This window comes from Trematomus bernacchii, unplaced genomic scaffold, assembly GCF_902827165.1.
Source record: "Trematomus bernacchii unplaced genomic scaffold, fTreBer1.1, whole genome shotgun sequence".
NCBI classification, from domain to species: Eukaryota; Metazoa; Chordata; class Actinopteri; order Perciformes; family Nototheniidae; genus Trematomus; species Trematomus bernacchii.
The window spans coordinates 19,369,415-19,388,106 of record NW_022988050.1 but is presented as its reverse complement, the minus strand read 5'-3'; the positions used below and the strand labels follow the sequence as shown (position 1 = coordinate 19,388,106).

At 39.8% G+C, this 18,692-nt stretch overlaps 1 protein-coding gene across 1 annotated transcript in view; it reads right to left on the bottom strand.

Moving 5' to 3' along the window:
- Nucleotides 1-634: 634 nt before the first annotated feature.
- The window catches only part of LOC117473849 (RNA binding protein fox-1 homolog 3-like), a 191,617-nt gene continuing 173,559 nt past the window's right edge, over nt 635-18,692 (bottom strand). The window contains exons 12-13 of the mRNA XM_034119777.1: nt 14,260-14,338; nt 635-1,077 (exon numbers count right to left, since the gene is read on the bottom strand). Of these exons, the coding sequence (XP_033975668.1) occupies nt 1,075-1,077; nt 14,260-14,338 (82 nt within the window). The 3' untranslated portion in view covers nt 635-1,074. The remainder of the gene's footprint in view (nt 1,078-14,259; nt 14,339-18,692) is intronic.

Here is an 18,692-nt window from a genome sequence, read left to right as displayed (position 1 = left end):
GCCAACATAGGGATACTTAGTCATCATTCTTATTTTTTTCTTATCTATAAAATACAGCCTGCTTGTCATAACTCCCCAAAGGAACATCTACACTTTTGCAGTCCAAGAGAAGACAAGCTCGAAAATGTATTTTTTTTCTTTGTTTTTTTTATCTGAAGAGTACTCCGTATTCCCATAGCAATCACATAGTGACATGTCTGCTGGAGCGGCACACGCACACGCGCACACGCACGCACGCACGCACGCACGCACGCACGCACGCACGCACGCACGCACGCACGCACGCACGCACGCACGCACGCACGCACGCACGCACACACACACACACACACACACACACACACACACACACACACACACACACACACACACACACACACCACACACACACACACACACACACACACACACACACACACACACACACACACACACACACACACACACACACACACACACACACACACACCTTTTCCATACTCTCCCCATCACTCCTGCCCCATCCAGGTTGATGGGGCAGGAGTGTGGGGGGAGATGATCAGAGGACGGGGGGGGGGCTTCTCCTCACCCCACCTCCCCCATCCTCATCACAAAGACACATAACATTTTCCTCCAAGTTCTTCGTTTTTTTAAAACATACTTACTATATTACACACATATAATATATAATATGTATATACGTACATTAGTGTTTGATCTTTTTGGAAATCATAAACTTAAAAAAGTTTACAAAAATAAAATGTTTTATGGTGACTTCTCTAATTGGTCTCTTCCACTCAGCGTTTGTTTTTCAGGGCTCAGAGCCAGGGGCCCCTCTTCAGGACTACAGGCTCCATGTTCAGGCCGTGGCCCCAGAGCAGGCCCTCACCCCCCCTCCATCCTGTCAGATCCCCGATCATTCTTGATAGAAGGGCTCCTTTTCAAATCGGCTCTTTTTGTTTAAGTTGATCTTTTTTTAATGTCCCACGTGTCCGTGCTGTTCTTCTCTTTTTTTAATGTCCCACGTGTCCGTGCTGTTCTTCTCTTTTTTTAGTTGATGTCCATCTGTATTCACTCCTCTAGTCTGTCTTTCAGTTACTAAAACAAGAGAGAATAAGCAAGTCAGTTAAATAAGACATGTAGCTACATTGTTAAAGGAACATTTCTATGCAGTGTGAATGAATATAAAAAACATACTTTCCTAAAGAAAACCTAAATCAGGGTTATATTCACACAATGAAATCAAAACAGCTGCATCATCATAATCATACCAACTCAGCGCTCCATTGAGGGATCAGCTCTCCTTGCCAAACATGATCACAGGATAACACAATATAAAACACCATTTCTAAAACAGCAGTCTAGAAAAAAGTCAATAGAAATGGAAAAATCGAATGTCATTTTAAGGGGGCAAGGACCCGTTTCCACACTGTTAAACAAAATGAATCTGTACTTATGTGCATGACTGACATAATATATAGTTACCAAATACATAAACCTTACAGCGCCTTATTTGAACTTGCTGAGAAAATCAGCACGGTATATATTGGCTATGACATTTATTTGGCTCATTCAATTCCAATAATTCCAACATTATTATATTATTACTAGAATTAACAATGTACATATATGAGGGTTTTCCCAATACTGGTTAGCAATAATCAGGCAGGTTGTGAAAGTCATTAAAACAATAGTGGCACCAGTTAATTATATCAACTGCAACTTCTATTCCAATCCAAGAGTAAGAGACAGTATCAGCATTTAAAACACTTATTTCAGTCAAGCTCTTACTACAAGTATTATCGTTGACTATCTGAGAGGCTTAGCAGTATCAAGTGAGCACTGCAATTGTTTTTTTAGTACAAGACTATCCTTTTGTATGTGAGGGAACAAGCAGCACACTCCAGCAACAGAGAAGAGAAGAAGAGGCTGGCGGTGTCCTGGGAGGCTTTCGTCTTGACTGAACCAGTTTAATTCTGGGTGATGAGTTGTTAAAGCGAAGGAAGGAGGTATGTGTGAGTGGGGGGGGGGGGGGGGGGGGGGGGGGAGGAGGGGGGGGGTGGATCCTCCGAGGCGAGAACAGAAGAGGCCGACTTTAATTTCAGCATAACTTTGTAGTTGCTCGGTCCTGCCCCTCTGGAGAAAGAAAGGGCGAGAAAAGAGACAGATGCACCGCCGAGTCTCCAATCAGAGCCAATAAGGCCGTCCTCTCGTCTCAGCTTAACAGCCCTGCTACCTCCTGGATGCATTTCTATGGAACGGAGCCTCACAGGGAAGAGGAGGGGAGACAAGATAGGGGAGAGAAAGCAGAGAGCGGCGGGGGCTGAGCGGAGAGGAAGGATTCGGGGCGGAGGTATACACTCAAATACCTGGAGCTGCTCTGAGGTGACAGATATATTAATCACTTTGGGCAAATACCTCCTGCAGAAGTTAATAGCTTGAGAAGTTCCCTGTCCCCCCCCTCAAACTCCACAAAGATTCCTACAGGGGTTCTTCCTCTCACTTCTCTACATCTGTACGTTTGTTAAGGTGTGTACACACGCTCTACCTCCTCCCATACCCTTTCTCTACCAAAGTGGTTCCAGGGCCTGTTTGGAGCCAGTGCCCGATGCAAACCAATATGTTTTTAAATATGCCAGTAGAAAATGGTTTCTCCCACAATATGATAGCAACCAACAGTCAAGATAGTCAGATTAGCTACAATGGCTATGCTAACATCACCTATTTTATAAAAGAGAAACTTTAATGACGTCTTTATGATGCCAAACAGCGTCAATTCAAACGGAAAAACATCCACTTATGGGGATGGGAAATATGCATCAGCTGCTTGTGTGACAGTCAGACAGTGAATTTGAACTTTCACTGCCGTGAGTAAACGGTGCTGAACGCCGGTGCACTGCAGTGGTCGATAAATGCCACAGAACCAAATAGTTAAGCGATGAACCACTGCACTCTGGAAAGAGTTTAACGTTGGAGAAATCGTTCTTTAATCTAATCTGGCTTCATACGAGTAAGAGCAACACAAGCATCGACCCGACGCAGTCCGCTTTTGTTGTTTTTGTGAATGGAAAATCAGCGGCGTAAACACTGATGTCATGACTGGGAAGAACTTGGGCTCTTATCGGTGGAGAATGAAACAAGTTCTCACTTAAAAACCACACAAGCACCAGCATGGCGGAAGAACCATACTGATTTTCAGTGGAAAAGGGGAAACAGAAAGAATGTCGGGGAGAAAGAGGTGATGTTTCAGAAGCCAGAAGATAATTCTCTTGAGTTACCGTGACGATCATTGAACAGACAACCATGAATCTGACAAAGGTAGCTTTAAAGACAAGTATATTGAGATTTGAGGATACACAGTTATGTGATATATATATATATATATATATACATGTTCTTCTCATAAAGGGAATGAAGTAAATACCTGGCCAACAGTTAGAGTATTTTATGCCCAACACAAATAGGCAGCCTAGTACATATTCATCAGATATTAGCATGAGAGTATATCAGAGAAAAGGAAAGTAATCAACATAGAGAAAAACATAGAATCTTTTTTAAGTTAATACCTAGAATTAACAACTTATCAAATAACTAAATACATTAGCAGATCATTTACAAAAAACAAACAAAGCAATTCACATACAGCACATGTTTGGACTAGAACTTGTTTGGTTATTTTTTCATACAAAACTTGTATCTCTAAAAATCAATACACACGTAAACCCATGTCTTGGAAAGAAAAGGAGAGCACATTAAAGGGGGTTCAAAGGAAAAGAAAAGAGTTTGTATTGAGCAAACATAAAGACCACTGCTCAGCGTTGCTGATGCGGTTCTTCTCACATCTGTACCTTCTCACATCTGTGATGAGTCCTACTACCTCTTTATAAAAAAGATGTGGCCTTTAAATTGGCTCCCCTGTGGCTCCTTTGATAGTAGACGTCTGCCCGGTTCATAAGTCTTTTGACTCGGGCTCTGTCACCTACAATCCCCCAGAGGAAAGTGTGTGTGGCTCTCTACTGGAGCCACGGTCATTTACAACCCAAACTGACTGTAGAGGTACTCTGAATGGATCACAAACAAGCAATCAACACTGAACATAAATATATAGAAGGCAGTGGACAAAATAACTTTAAATGTAGTAGGGAGGGGTGTAATCTGTCTTTACAACAGTTTGAAGCCAGTTCCGTAAATGACGTACTTGGGGTGGTTTTTGTTCGGAAGTGACGCAACATAAGTATGTTAAAAAGGACTTTTGTCTTCATCACTCAGTTCAGTCTTCTATTCGGGGCTAACACTGATCTTCTCCTCCATCCTGGTACTTCCCCAGGTGTTCCACTTAAAATAGTCATTGCCAGATGAATCTGTCTTTACAAATCTTTGAAGCACCCAGAAGTTGGACTAAAGGTTACACTGGAATTGTGTTTCCTGTGCTATTTGACTCACAGTTGCGTGAAGCTTGGTGTGTGTGATGCTAGCTAATACCCAACTTCCTCTGATGATGACAACTTAATTACCCTAAAGTTAGGTTAACGAAAATATTTTGGTTAGGGTTCAAATAAAAAGCCTACATTTGTTCCATAAGTTAAATACTTGGTGTGGATGTTACTATGGACGTAACTAAAGTTTGGTAATACAAGTTTGGGCTCGCACGGGGCACCAACACATTTTGTATATCACTCTACTATTCAGTGTCAACATTTATCTTCTCTTGCATTTTGGTTTAAAATAGTCTTTGCGTGATTGTTTCAAACTGAAATATATTGCATTTTTCAGCAAATACCATTGATACCATTAGGAGAAGAAGCACACACAGCACCGCATCTAAGCTACAGATGAAACAGTCCTTTGCTCTAAACTAGCTTATTAGTTGTTCCAGGAAGGTTTGAAATGTGGGGTAGGGTCCAGGTATCACATTTCTCAGAATGACGCTAACGCAGGTTCATCTTCTGTATGTGCAGAAGCATGGTCCGTGGTTCTTTAGACTTCTGGCATATACTACAGCTCAAATTCTAGCTAAAGTTCTAATGACTGATAACTCTCTGTGAAGTCCTTATAGGTGCATTTGAAGTCATATTGTCCACCCCTTATATGTCAGGGTTGAGGAAGGAGAAAGCTAAATATAGATGTAACTATATAGTATTTGGATGGTGACACGAGCTGCATCTTAATGACATTAGTAGTAGTAGTAGCTGCCTTAATAAACTTGAACAGGTGAACACCTTGTAAAACCCGTAAGAAAACCAACAGAGAGAGAAGAGTAAGCTCTTGCTCTGTGGATCATGACAACATAAGCTGAACATGCTAGGGTATAATATAGAATCATTTGAGGTTAGCTTTTAGGATAAAGGGAAAAGAGAAACCTGTCTCACTTTATTGACACTCACTCCCCTATCTTTGTTCCACATTAATGGCACACTTGAATAGTTTTTCTTTGGCCGGCTGCTTTATCCCTCAGCACAGACTTGGTGTTTTAGAGATGTCATAAAACCCAGAAACAGACTGACAGTCGTTTCAATTTGTGCTCTCCATTTTCCCAACTGAAACAAGATCAAACAAACAGAAGGGCAGCAGATAAAGAAATAAAGTGTCTTGCCCCAAAGCTGGAGATGTAGAGGTTATTCAGGAAACATTGCTGTAGACAGTATTAGACTCACACAGTATGTGACCACAGACACACAGAAAGACCTTTGATTTCAACCAAAACAGTGTAAAAGCCTTTTCTTGTTATACAAAATGTTGCCGTTGTCTAACACTTAATCATAATATCATATGCTTTTTCTCTTTTGAAATATATTTGCTTCTTCTTTACGTAATAACCTAATAACAACAATAAATACTATGCTATTACACGTCTTTTATGATACACAAATGGGAAATGACATTCAGAACCTTAATACAAACATACATTTAAAATAGCAAAGTGCATGGAAGAGCAATGGATCAAAGAAAAACATCTTTATTTACATGAATGATGAGGAAAAGCAGTATCCCATCACCGCTGAAAGTACATTCTACTCTATAGAATACATGTTATGTGGATAGGAGTGAACCAGCTTTTAATGTAAAATGAACAATGAAGCACACTTGGTCAAGTTTTAAGCTTTTCCGCAGGACCTTTATTATGTGTTTTATATTATTTTAGTAATGAATATATCATAATATATTCAAATCAGACAGAACCAAAATACAGTGTGACTTCTCTAAACCTCTGGGGCACTAGCGTTGGTTGTTTCTGTAAATGTGTTTCCTAAAAGTGACTCAAACATAAATAGAACAACCAGGTTTGGTAATTTCCTAAAGTATTTATTAACAGATGTTACTAAAACATAAGGAAATAGAAAATGTGTTCGCTACTATTTTCAGTGGCGGAATAATCCAGATTTGGTGCGATCTTGTTGTGAATATTCAGGGAAGCAGGACATTTTTCTTTTTACATTGGATTTGGTCAATATGAACATTGTGTATAATAATGAAGGAACAATGCAGAAGTGTGGCTCATTGATGTGTAAGTAATAGTTGATGGTACCGTACAATAAGAGGGAAGGATTGTGGCAAACATAAACAAAGAATTTAGCATTAATTGTAATTTGTAGTAGCCAGTTGTACAGTGTGATTGTTTTAAGAAATAGTATTACAAAAAAAGACTTATGGTAAGACAGGGGGAAATATTTACTGTAACAATGGCCTTATCCTAGTGGAAAACAGCAAGAGAACCGGAGAAAAGACAGCCTGCAGACACACAACAGTGATAGCAATAGACCAACTAGTGTGAATGCTCATGTGTGTGTGTGTGAGTGTGTGAGGGGGAGAGAGAGAGAGAGAGAGAGAGAGAGAGAGAGAGAGAGAGAGAGAGAGAGAGAGAGAGAGAGAGAGAGAGAGAGAGTCTAGTCAGACTGGTATATCTTCAAATGAGATCAGTGCTTATTGACTGAACTCTCTTATCTCTAATCTGCGGGGTAAATTGCCTCGGTTGCTTCTTCTCTTCACACTCCCCCTTTCTTCCTGCGCTACTGACTCCCCTCTTTACGATCCCATCAGACACAGCAGGCCCAGATGCTATTTACTGGTGGGGAAGTGTGTGTGTGTGTGTGTGTGTGTGTGTGTGTGTGTGGCTGTGTGAGAGCGAGTGAGATTGGTGGGTAGCTGAATGCTTGGGCGAATAAGGGAGGGTTGCTCTTAGCATATGTCTCCTCAGCATTTCAGGGAGTGCATGTTGGGACCAGACCATTCCTTTGCTAATATATCTGACTGATATCAGCTTCAAGTTAATGATTCATACCCACATTTCCTCTCAGTAAATTGAAGGAGCTGTATCCCTGTGGACTAGCATATGTGTTCATTGGATAAGTGTCAATTCCTGAAGTGGATACATGACAAAACCAATGCATGTATTCTTTTCTAAACGTTGTCTTATTTGCCATTAACAGTAACACTTTGGTGAGTGATGTAAAAATGACATTGCTGATAGTTATCTAATGATACCGCAATGTTGGTTTACGTGTATGTTTCATGCTTTTAAAGGTAAACGTAGGACTTTCTGGTTAATTGTGGCACTACATAATAGGTTGTTAAGCAAACTAACATTTACATATCTTTGAAATTATTTAAATGAATTAACATCACTTTGTCTCGGGCAGCTCTGGGGTCTGTCCTATTACATTTGAAACATGCAAGCTGTGAATTTCAATACAAGATCATTTCCTCTTGCATGAATTTTGACACATTTAACTAATTCAGATGAACACCGTACTTGTGTTCCGTGCATGAGAAAGGGCTAAAGGACTTGCATTCTAATTTGTTTTAATGATTGAAAAGCAAGCCCCAAGTGCAGAAAATCCATAACTCAATATCTATGTGTTCAGTTGGTCAAGAAATGGGCGTTTTTTGGTGTTTATCAAGCTACTTATTTCATTTTTATATTGCCTTAAGTTACACTTCCAACACTTTGTTATCTTATTTTGTCATTCTTAAAACCCTGTCATTAGCGATTTGTCTTTGTGTCATGTGAATAACAGCAGGAGATGTTGTTGTATTCTATTTCTAAGATTGTACTGAAATGACTAAAACAATGAACTTTGGTTTTTAGTGACGTGCGACTATTCCAGACTGTAGCTGAAACTGTACAAAACATTTTTAATTTACGCTCTATTTTGTGCTTGTAATATTTTGTATTGCTTGCATTTTGGGATCTATATATCCTTGTTTTTCTTTACACCCAAAGTGATGGCCTGAATGTGTGGGTGAAGGAGAACATCACAAGTCTGTTTCCTCAGAGCAAAGACAGATGACTGAGACAGAGAGGAATTAATACGGAGATACAGCAGGGTTTCCTTCCTGGATCTACACCCGTCTCCATTTCGGCCAATCTATACCAAAACAATAAGAATCCTCCAGTGAAGCTCCTACAGCATAGTTCAGTAACAGGCGGACCGCGGTCCGGATCCGGACCCAGACGCCGACCTATACGGACCCGGACCTATAATCAATACATTAATAGGGGATTTCAATTTTGACGGGGCGATTCTATTTTAACCGCTGCCGACAGGGGGCGAAAGAGACGAGTGAGCGATACAGGGAGAGAAACACAGAAGAAGAGATGAGAGCGCGGCAGAGAGAAGCGGAGAGGAAAGTGAGTGAAGACAATAATTAGCGATACAGGGAGAGAAGCGGAGAGGAGAGTGAACATGCGTGTTAGCGGCAGACAGGGAGAGACAAATAATTACACATGGCGCTCTCCAAGAAGAGGAAAGTGGACAGTGAGAACAGAGCTTTTAACCCTGAGTGGACTCATTCATGTTCATCCTGCCCACTGGGAGCACAGAACCAGTGTGTCTCATTTGTTCAGAGACCGTGGCGCTCATTAAAAGTGCCAAAACGCCACTATGAGACAAAACACAAAGTGTTTGACCAAACATTCCCTCTCAAGTCAGAACTGAGGTCAAATAAGCAGTCTCAGAGCCCAATATGATCAGTCCACCAGGATCAAAATTAAAACTAAATATCGTTCCAGGCTAACCAATGAGCACCTGCATATATCTGTATAGTTCAATGTTAATTGTTACTTTCTTTATTTTTATTTGATTGGCAGTCAGTAGTTGATTACATGCAGACGTTGATAAAGCTACAGGCTACTTCAATATATCACACTAATTCATAAAGCAAGACATTTTGATGTTCCGGACTTTTGCATGGGGAGATTTTCTCTAACTGAACCTCATTGAATTTTAGTTGAATACCCCTGTCCTACAGTAATCCACTGTCAATGCTAACAATAAACAAATCCAAAGAAATGTGTAAAGCTTACTTAATATTTATATAAAAAGAAAACTTATATCGATATAGACGCCCGATAACTTATAACTTATCTTTGCTTTAACTTTTGCCTCTAATCGAACAGTAGACGATGAAGATGTATCTGTTTTATACTCAACATGTGTTTAGTTTTCAGAGGTATTTCATGATCTGGTAAACATAGATGTTGAGAAAGTGATAGTAATAGTAAAATGGTAAAACGTATTGTATCTGAATCAGAATCTGCTGAATTGAATCGGTCAAATTGATTCAATTGCAAGAATCAAATTGTTTTAATTTTAATTAGGGTGACACGTTTAGATTTTCGCTAACGTTGGATATCACTGGGTTCAAAAGTTATTATTAGCTATGCTGGTTTGATGCCAAGAAAGTAGCTAACTGGACAAATAGGGTAAAACAAAATGCAATTCAGTCATCAGCCTATTGTAGACCAAACAGAGCTAAAAGGAGTGGGAAAGTCTGACTTTTTTTCACGAGGTGGACACAAATGACAAATGAATAATATTGTGTTTCTCTGTTTTGTGGGTGTTTGTGTAGACAATTGTTATGGCTAACAAGTTAGCCTGGTAAACGTGTTAGCGACATCCTTTAGTATACTTTATATTGTTCTGCACTCCAATGGTCACCATGCAATACATGTAGTATTATTATGATCATGGTATTGAGATGTCTTTTTAAAACTAAATTCTCACATAGTCTTCCATCTGTTCACTATGGAGTCAAAACGATGTATGTATTCCTCCATATATGGGTATAGATCAAATAAAGGATTATTGCTTGGTATGTGCTGGACGTGATGAGAGTGAGAAAATAATGTCGTTTTCTCCTATAAAGCTTTTCAGCAGTAATGGGATACCTCCTGCCTCTGGCACTATGCCAACGATCAATGGGCTCACACGGCTGCCTATTCTGAAAATGGCTGCCATAGCTCTTGCATCACACCCTGCTATACATCACTTCCTCATGCATTCAGATTCGGTAATACATCACGCTCCTCCTCTCACCTTCTAGGTTATAAAATGCATCACTTCCTGGTAGCAGTTTCACCTTTAGGTGTGAGTCCCATTGGTTCAGGCTGAAAATCAGCTCTATTGGCTCACTTAGAATTGAGCCAGTTCTCTAAAGGGTGGAATGGCTGTATCATTTATTTAATAAATCCAATGTGCCATGTGTTGTCCAAACTGGAATTGCTGAACATTGTATTGTATATCATTCTAGTTGCCATCACTGTGAACCCAGAAATGTTGAGTAGCCCAAAGCTTTATGTTAGAAATGTACAGTACGGGTCCCCAGCACATTGAAACTGCCGGATGATAACTTGCATAATGTTGAGCAATTTGCACAAGTAGCATACGTTGAGTTAACTAGCATTAATTAGCGTTACAGCCCACATGGACAATAGTTAAAAAATGGCTTGGCAGATTTGGACAATTTCGGAGTGGTTTTGGGGGTTATTGAGGATGCTGCTTTTCCATTATCAGGCTGATTTTGACTACCATTAATGTTGCGACCATTGGATATAAAGAGCTCAAAATGAAATTGATTACCTCTACTGTCGGCAATTTATTTTTAAATAGATAAGCAATCTGTCCAATCCAAATGATCCCCTAAAACTTTCAAATCGACCCAAAATGTATCAAAATCAGTCCATCAGCAGTACAAATATGGCCACTTTCTGGTTCAAACCGCCAATGTTGATTCTGAAAATGTCAAAATTGCATCAAGCATCCTCAGTAACCTCTCAAAAATGTTCCAAATCGGCCAAGCCATTTTTAACTATTGTCCACATTGGCTAAAATGCTAATTAATGCTAATTAAGGCAACTTATGCCGATTGTGCAAATTGCTTAACATATGCATGTTAGCATTCGGCAGTTTCTACATGCTGGGGACCTGTACTTTACATTTCTAACATAAAATGTTGAGGTACTCAACACTTCCGGGTTCTAGAACTCTGAGCTGGCAAACTATATGGGGAAAATGAGTTATTGAAATGAGTTATTGAAACAATGAAGGTAGGGAAATAGGATGGAATTAAAACAAGCACAAAAAGCCACCCCTAAGAGAGTTGTGGTCCAAAGAGTGAGAAGGAGCGAGACTACAGTGTTCCTATTTAAATTCCCATTTTGTCTACATTGACATTTGTTGTCTATTTGAACACTATACAGACATGTCAATGCAAATACATTCAAGTCAAAACAAAAGAGTAACAAAATCTTCTTTAAAAAAAAAAGGTACATTACATCAATAAATGACAATGAGACACTCTGAAAATAGGGAAGCAACTTGAGAGTGATTTGCAGTTCATGGTCACATTTGTCACCTGGAAGCATTTTTTTTTTTTCCATGAAGAGAGTGAAGATGATCATTTAGTCATTTCATTTGTTGCTGTTTTTTGAGTGTCTGTTTTGCGGGAGAGCAAATGGGGCGTGTCTCTCTCTTTCTAGTAGGGAGTGAAGCGACTGCACCCTCCTCTGTAAAGGCTAGCCTGCAACATCAAAGATGAAAAAGCTCCAATCAGTATTCAATGTAGAACCTTTGTAATACTATTATTAAAAATTAACTTCTCTCTTTCCTCCAAAGAAACGTTCCTCCCTTTTTCCAATCGTTTTTTGTTTAATTAATACATTGGCCAGGAAACATTACAAGCTAGATTTTGAAAGTAGTCATTTCTGACAGTGGTACTGCAGGGCATGTCTGCAAAACGTTCAGCTTTTTTGCCATTCTAATAATGTTTGAATGAAACATTAGCTACCCTAAAACTGCTACTTGGAATTAAGCCTGCCACACATTTGCCATACAACAAGCTCTCCAGTGAATCCACAACCAAATAATTACAACAAACAATGCTCTCAACACTTTGCATTCAAACCGTCCTGGCTTTACTGTAAATAAAACTGTGTCTGGAACACTCTCTATTGAGGCTCTGTTCAGACCAAACCTCTTGCCATATAAGGACGTACATATTTGACGATTCTTCCAACCTCAGATCATATTCAATGACAACATCCAATACGCAAAACTAAAATATCCTACAATCCACAATATCCAGGTATGATGAAAAGGTACGATTAAAATAGTACCCCACATATCTAGCATTATACTCATGTTAAATATTGTCATAACATTGCCGTATTGTCGATTTGACAGTTAGAAAATAAAGATTTTAAGAGGTTCAGGTGTGTTATCCCATCCCTGTCTCCTAAGAATGACGTTTCCATTCAACAAAACTGCATTCTCAAAAACGTTTCAAGGTAATTGGCACAAAATGACTTGGTTTGGTTAAACGGATGCTGATCTGATTAAAAATATGTATGTTTATTATGCTAAATATTAGTTTGACAAATCCACCCACTCTGAGTCTGCATTGGAAACATATGTGTGATATATCAAGAACAACATATCCTCTGATGTGTAATTGTTGTAGATTTGTACGATACTTGACCCTTGATAACACTGTGTTAAAAATGCCTGCCACCTCATTCGTATCAACAATAGCCTTTTATGAAAAAATCCACTCCGGTAAATCACACCCATCTGTAGCATCACACCTACACCAACTCCAGTATTTATAACTCAGCCTTGTCCACAAAGCCTGCAACCAGTTTCCTTACATATTTCCACAGGAGTCAGGCAACTCCATCCCATAATATTGTATCCTGCATACATCTGAAACTCTATACTGTACCAACTTGTTTCCCTTCATGTAGAAGGTTTTTAGACCAAACCACACAAGGCAAGATGGTGTGGATTCATTTTGATTAAAGAAATTCCCCTCAAAAGACGTTTGGGGAACAATAGCTTACTCATCCAACCCATCATTCTACCTTAGAATCATAACTACACCTGACACATTTGGTCTCATAAGGTTTTGTTTGAGGCTACAGTTCACAATGTGCCCCATCATAAAGTTTAAGATACATTGAATATTAGGAAAACATTAATAGTGAGAAGATTGGCTATAGGAGGAGGGTGAAAAAGGGAGGAGTCATTTGAAGAGAAAAGAGAATCAAATGTAATAAGGAGGAAAGCAGAGGCCACTGTTTTAATTAAGTAAATGAAGAGGAAAAAATGTCGTAATTAATGAAGGCTTTTAGCTAGCAGCTGCTCTAAGGGGGGGGGGGGTTGTTTCGGTTACACATGGGGGACATGGTAGGGCTTTCCACTTCCATCATCACAAGCACGTCAGCACTTAGCATCAACCCTTATCTCATCCGTCCAACATTCTGCACCAAGCAGCAGCTTCAGATGCAATTGGTTTGCTACCAAGAACTCTCATTCTCCCTCTCTTTCCCTTCATTTGTGATCTATCCCTCTCTCCTACTTTAATCTCCCGTGGCACGTCGAAGCATTTACTGGATGGTCGTTAATCTTTGGAGGAAATCCCTACCCACACCCACGAAATAAAACAAATTGTACTTTCAGTTTTCATCTTTGATGTTAGCTGCAAAGCTAGCTAAAAACAAACATTAACTATTCAACCATCTCCCTTTGCAAAATTTGAAGAGACTGTTTTTTGTTTCTGTTTTGGGAGGAACTCTCAGTCTCAATTGGATTTCAAGCAAGTAGCTTACAGCCAATACAATTGGATGGGGAGTTTGAGAATAAGGCAATATCCCCTTTTTCATTCACTGAAGTGGCAAAGATTCACATTAAACATTATTAAAATGGGTCTCTCAGAGGAGACACAACACATAGGAAAAACAAAGCGTACAAAAAACCTATACAATATAATAGCGTCAGCAGATGATCTGATTTAAGTTATTAATTTACAATTAGCAGTTCATTTAGTTCAGTAGCTCACATATATGGACCAGAACATTTTTATTTTCATGTAAAATGTGTCTCCTGTAAAGTTAAACATCCATTTGCAAGGTACTGGATGCTGACAAAGCTCCAGTTCATCACACCACATTCAGTATTGCACATTAGTCGGACAGTCAGCGGCTAAGAAACAGGAAACACTCACCATAGTCCCCACACTGTAGGTAGCTGCAGGACCAATCGTATGGTGATATGGGTCTGCTGTTGCATAGACTCTGCCATAACTACAAAGAAGAAAACATGCAGAAAAAGGGTTCACCATGAGAATTAGTTATACACTTTGTGATGTTTGACAGACAAATGTAAATAATCACCATTCACGGATATATTTCAAACATCATTGTCTGTATGGGAATTGCATAATGTTTGAGTCGAATAACTCACTCAGAAAGGGGCAACATGTTAGAAACTGTGCAACAACACACACAAACAAAACCTTTGCCCCAATGTCTTGTCTCAAAGTCCATTTGCTACAATATGAAGGCATGGGTGGATCAGCTTGAAAGAGGGCCGTTGGGCAGATTTGGGTTGTGGGCTCCTACAGCACCCCTGACTCTCCTGCTATCTTTACATCTTGTAGGTTTCTTGTAACCTTTAAGTATCCTTAAGGTAACCACAGCAGCAAACAGCAGACTTCTCATACAAATCTTACATACGGTATTTGTATAAAGAATGGTGCACCAAGGAATCGTTAAAACAAATGTATAAAGGTAATAGATCAATGCATCCAACACCAATGATATGTGGTGATACAGTTCTAAGTATGGTTCCAGGTGGAGGGTTTACATTCAAAACACAATTAGTTTTAATTGTATTTTAAAACTTGAAAGAGGCCCTATTATGCTTTTGGGGTTTTCTTTTCCTGTAGTGTGTTCTTTAGGTTTTTGTGCATGTAAATGATCTGCTAGGCTAACATCCCTGAGTCTCCCCCCCCCTGCTTGAAACGCCTCCATTGGACTCCTTTGTTTACTTCTGTAACATGGTGACATCACTATGCACTTCTATTGGCTAGCGCTCCAATACATTGAACATGATAGGCTAAGGGGTGGGACATCTCTAAGCTGTTGACCAATCACAACAGAGCCGGCCAGCTAACCAATCAGAGCAGACTGGGCTCTGGTTTCAGACAGAGGGTGAAAAGAGGTGCTGCAGCACAGGCAGTATGAGAAAAATAAAGATCTTTTTGAACATGAAAGCATGGAGACATGCCCCAGGAGAGACACTACATACCCCTTTAAATTTAGATCTAAATGTTATTCCTAACTTTATTTAATTATGTGAATAACTCCCAACAGATACAGACAGCTTGGCAGCTATGGAGTTAGTTAGAGCAGCAGATTTATGATCAGAGTGACATTTTGACTTATGCCCCAAACATAAAACTATATAGATTATTTGAACCAGTACAAATCAAAGGAGAATTTAATCAGTTGGGAAATACTCTGTTAATTGTTTCCCCTTTCCCCAACTCCAACCACCAGACATAAACCTTGTGCATGTTGGCTTTGATGGAATAGGCCTGATAATGGATAGGGAGTGCCAACCGGCCACAATGAGTATGCATGAGACACATAAGGTATTAGGTCGTCGATTTTAACTGGGGTCCGGAGGAGAGATCTATAATCATTTCCTCCTCTCACTCACGCTAAGAACAGGCCTATTGGATGAAAATGCAATCGATGTCTCCCTATAAATGTACGTTGTAAAGGTGAGAGTGTGTGATTGCAATGATTTGTTTTACCCGTTTCAATTTATGAGAAAAAGGGGACAAGTGTTTTATCTTCCAGATGATGGGGAGGGATTGCGATAAAAGTAACATCAGCCCGAATAAGAAAAAGAGAAAGATAAGAAAAAAGAATTGGGCAGATAGATGGCTGAGCGGGGGGAGCAATACGATTATTAACAAGGAGAAAAATTAGAAAAATCATCCTTTGGGATCGGGGAAACATATATGGGTTTGTGAAGACGGAAATATTTTTGAAGGGAAAGGTAGGGGACAAAAAAAGAAGAACATCATTATGGTGAGAGCCAGTTCTTCTCTCTGTTGGTGTCCCACACCTTTTCCCCTTGTGCCATCTTCTTCTTCACCTCTTCCTCCCCTCTAACTGCCATCTCTGCATTTGTCTCTCTTTTTGTCTCTTGGGGCTTATTTCCAGTCTTTTCACCAGCACTGGCTTGGAACTAATCCTCCACGTCCCTCTCTTTTTCTCATTCCAACTCTCCATCCCTCCTTCTCTGATGCCACCAGACTGCTTTATTTATATTCCTCTATTTCTGTCTGGTTTGTTTATTCTCCTCTAAAAGAAAAAGGGAAGCCAACGTAGGTCTGGAGGGCAAAGATAAGAGGCTGCGGGGATGCACCACCATGTGTTACAGAGGAAGAACCAAGGGAAGGATGGAAGCTGGGCGTAAATGGAAGGAGGAAGGAAGGAAGTTAACGGCTGCAAAATATATTTCCATCAATGATCAGTTGCTATCATTTCTGGATTAGTCTAGGTTCAATCTGTTCAATCAGTGCAACTCACTCTTTCTGTGGAAATAGTACAACATATTTCCCTAAATAAACACAAACACATGTCCATAAAGCTGCTTAGAAGTCATAGAACAATGACATATTCAGGGACTGTGAAACAAGAACTGCTATTACGTTTGACTTTTCAAAGTATGGATAAAATCCTAGAAATTGAAACCCTAAAAGAATACTGTCTCCATGGGTGTGAGTGTTCAAAGCTAGTACTATGTGTTGCTTTGTAGCGATTTGTAGCGATTGTGCTAAAGGTGGCTAGCATGGTGGTCGGAACATCGGCTATCCACACTGAAATCAGGGATAAACCAAAGAGACGAAGAGGAAAGCTGGGACTAGGCCTGTCGCGATAATCGTTAAATTGACTATTGTACGATAAATACAAATGGACTCGATAACTTTTCTGAGCTCGATAAATTGCCGTTTACATAAGGATGTGACCAGCATTTTAGCTAGGAGCGCTGTGGCTGCCAGGCGCGCTGTGGCTACCGGCCACGCGCGCTGTGAGGGGCGGGGCTGACACACAGCCAGGTCAGGACACTCCGTGTGCACGTGCAGCAGCGTAGCAGCCAAATTAATAATATAGCGACAAGCGGGAGACAACGTGTGACATAGTCACGGGGAATTTAAAGTGAAATGGAATTGGTTACAAAACCTAACTACACATCTCGATTCTCCGGTGTGGCAGTATTTTGGATTTAAGCCAAATCAACGAGGCGAACCTACGGACTTGAATGAGCCGGGCGGTGTGTCGCATTTGTTTAAAAAAGGTAGCGACAAAAGCAGGCAATACCACACATTTTAAACTACACCTAAAACACAACCACCCCATTCCGTTTTCCCAGCTGGTAGCAAACACGGCAGCTGGAGATGGAGAGCCCCCACCTTCCCGACAGTTTACAATCAAAGATGCATTTGCCCGACAATGCAAACATGTTGGTGTTCCTTGCTCGAAAACTTTGAAAAACAGATTTGGATATGGCCTGTTGAGGCATCTGGGTCTTTGTATGGACAGTGGACTGTACACTTGACTGTTGTTTTAAGGAGGTTTTTTTTCTTGTGAGACAATGTGTGCTCATATTTATTTATTTATTTATATATATATATATATATAGATATAGATAGATAGATTGAGAGAGAGAGCTCTGTTTTCCAGCCTGAGTCTATTTAATTTATTGTTTTGGTTGTGTGTGATTTAATTAATTTATTATAATTTAATTAATTTGTTTTATTTATTATATATCATTTATATATTTTAACATTATTTCACATTTCATTTGCCATGTTGAATGTTCAATAAAAAGTTATGTTTGAAAGGATGTACTTGAATTATTATTATATATTATCATCATGTCAGTGGTCTAAAATGGTCATCCAACAGTGCCGACAATATTATCGTTTATCGCAATAATTTCCAGGAACATTTATCGTCCAACAAAATTAATTATCGTGACAGGCCTAGCTGGGACCAAATGTATCGAGAAAAGGAGATATATTCGGTGTCTTCGCCCTGTCATCATGGGCAACGTAAGCTAATAATGGAGAAGCTAACGGGGTTAGCTCAGACGAAATATCTGGAATGTAGTTTATTTGGTTTATGGAAACATGGCTGAATCCAGGATATATCTGACAACAACGTATCCATCAATGGCTTCCGGATTGTTCCGACAACGTTTCCATCAGCTACATTTCTTTTGATGGCTTCAGGAGTGTTTGGCTCGACAAGGATTGCATCGATGCTTCACCATTACTTCAGCATGTGAGGGTCCCTTTGCTGTGGAAAACCTCCTGCCTCATTCCTGAGCCTCAGACGCTTTGTCCCTGTGGCTACAAGGAGCTTTATTGCAATTTTTAAACTTAAACTTATGCTTATATACATGTATTTATTTCATTTGTATATGGTGCAACTGTCAAACCACTATGCTAGCCAACTTTAGCACGATCACTTCTTCCTGGTGTGAACAAATATCATTAGCATTGACCTTTAACACCCACACCCATGGAGACACTTTTATTTAAGGGTTTCAGTTTCAATTTCTAGGATTTTATCCATA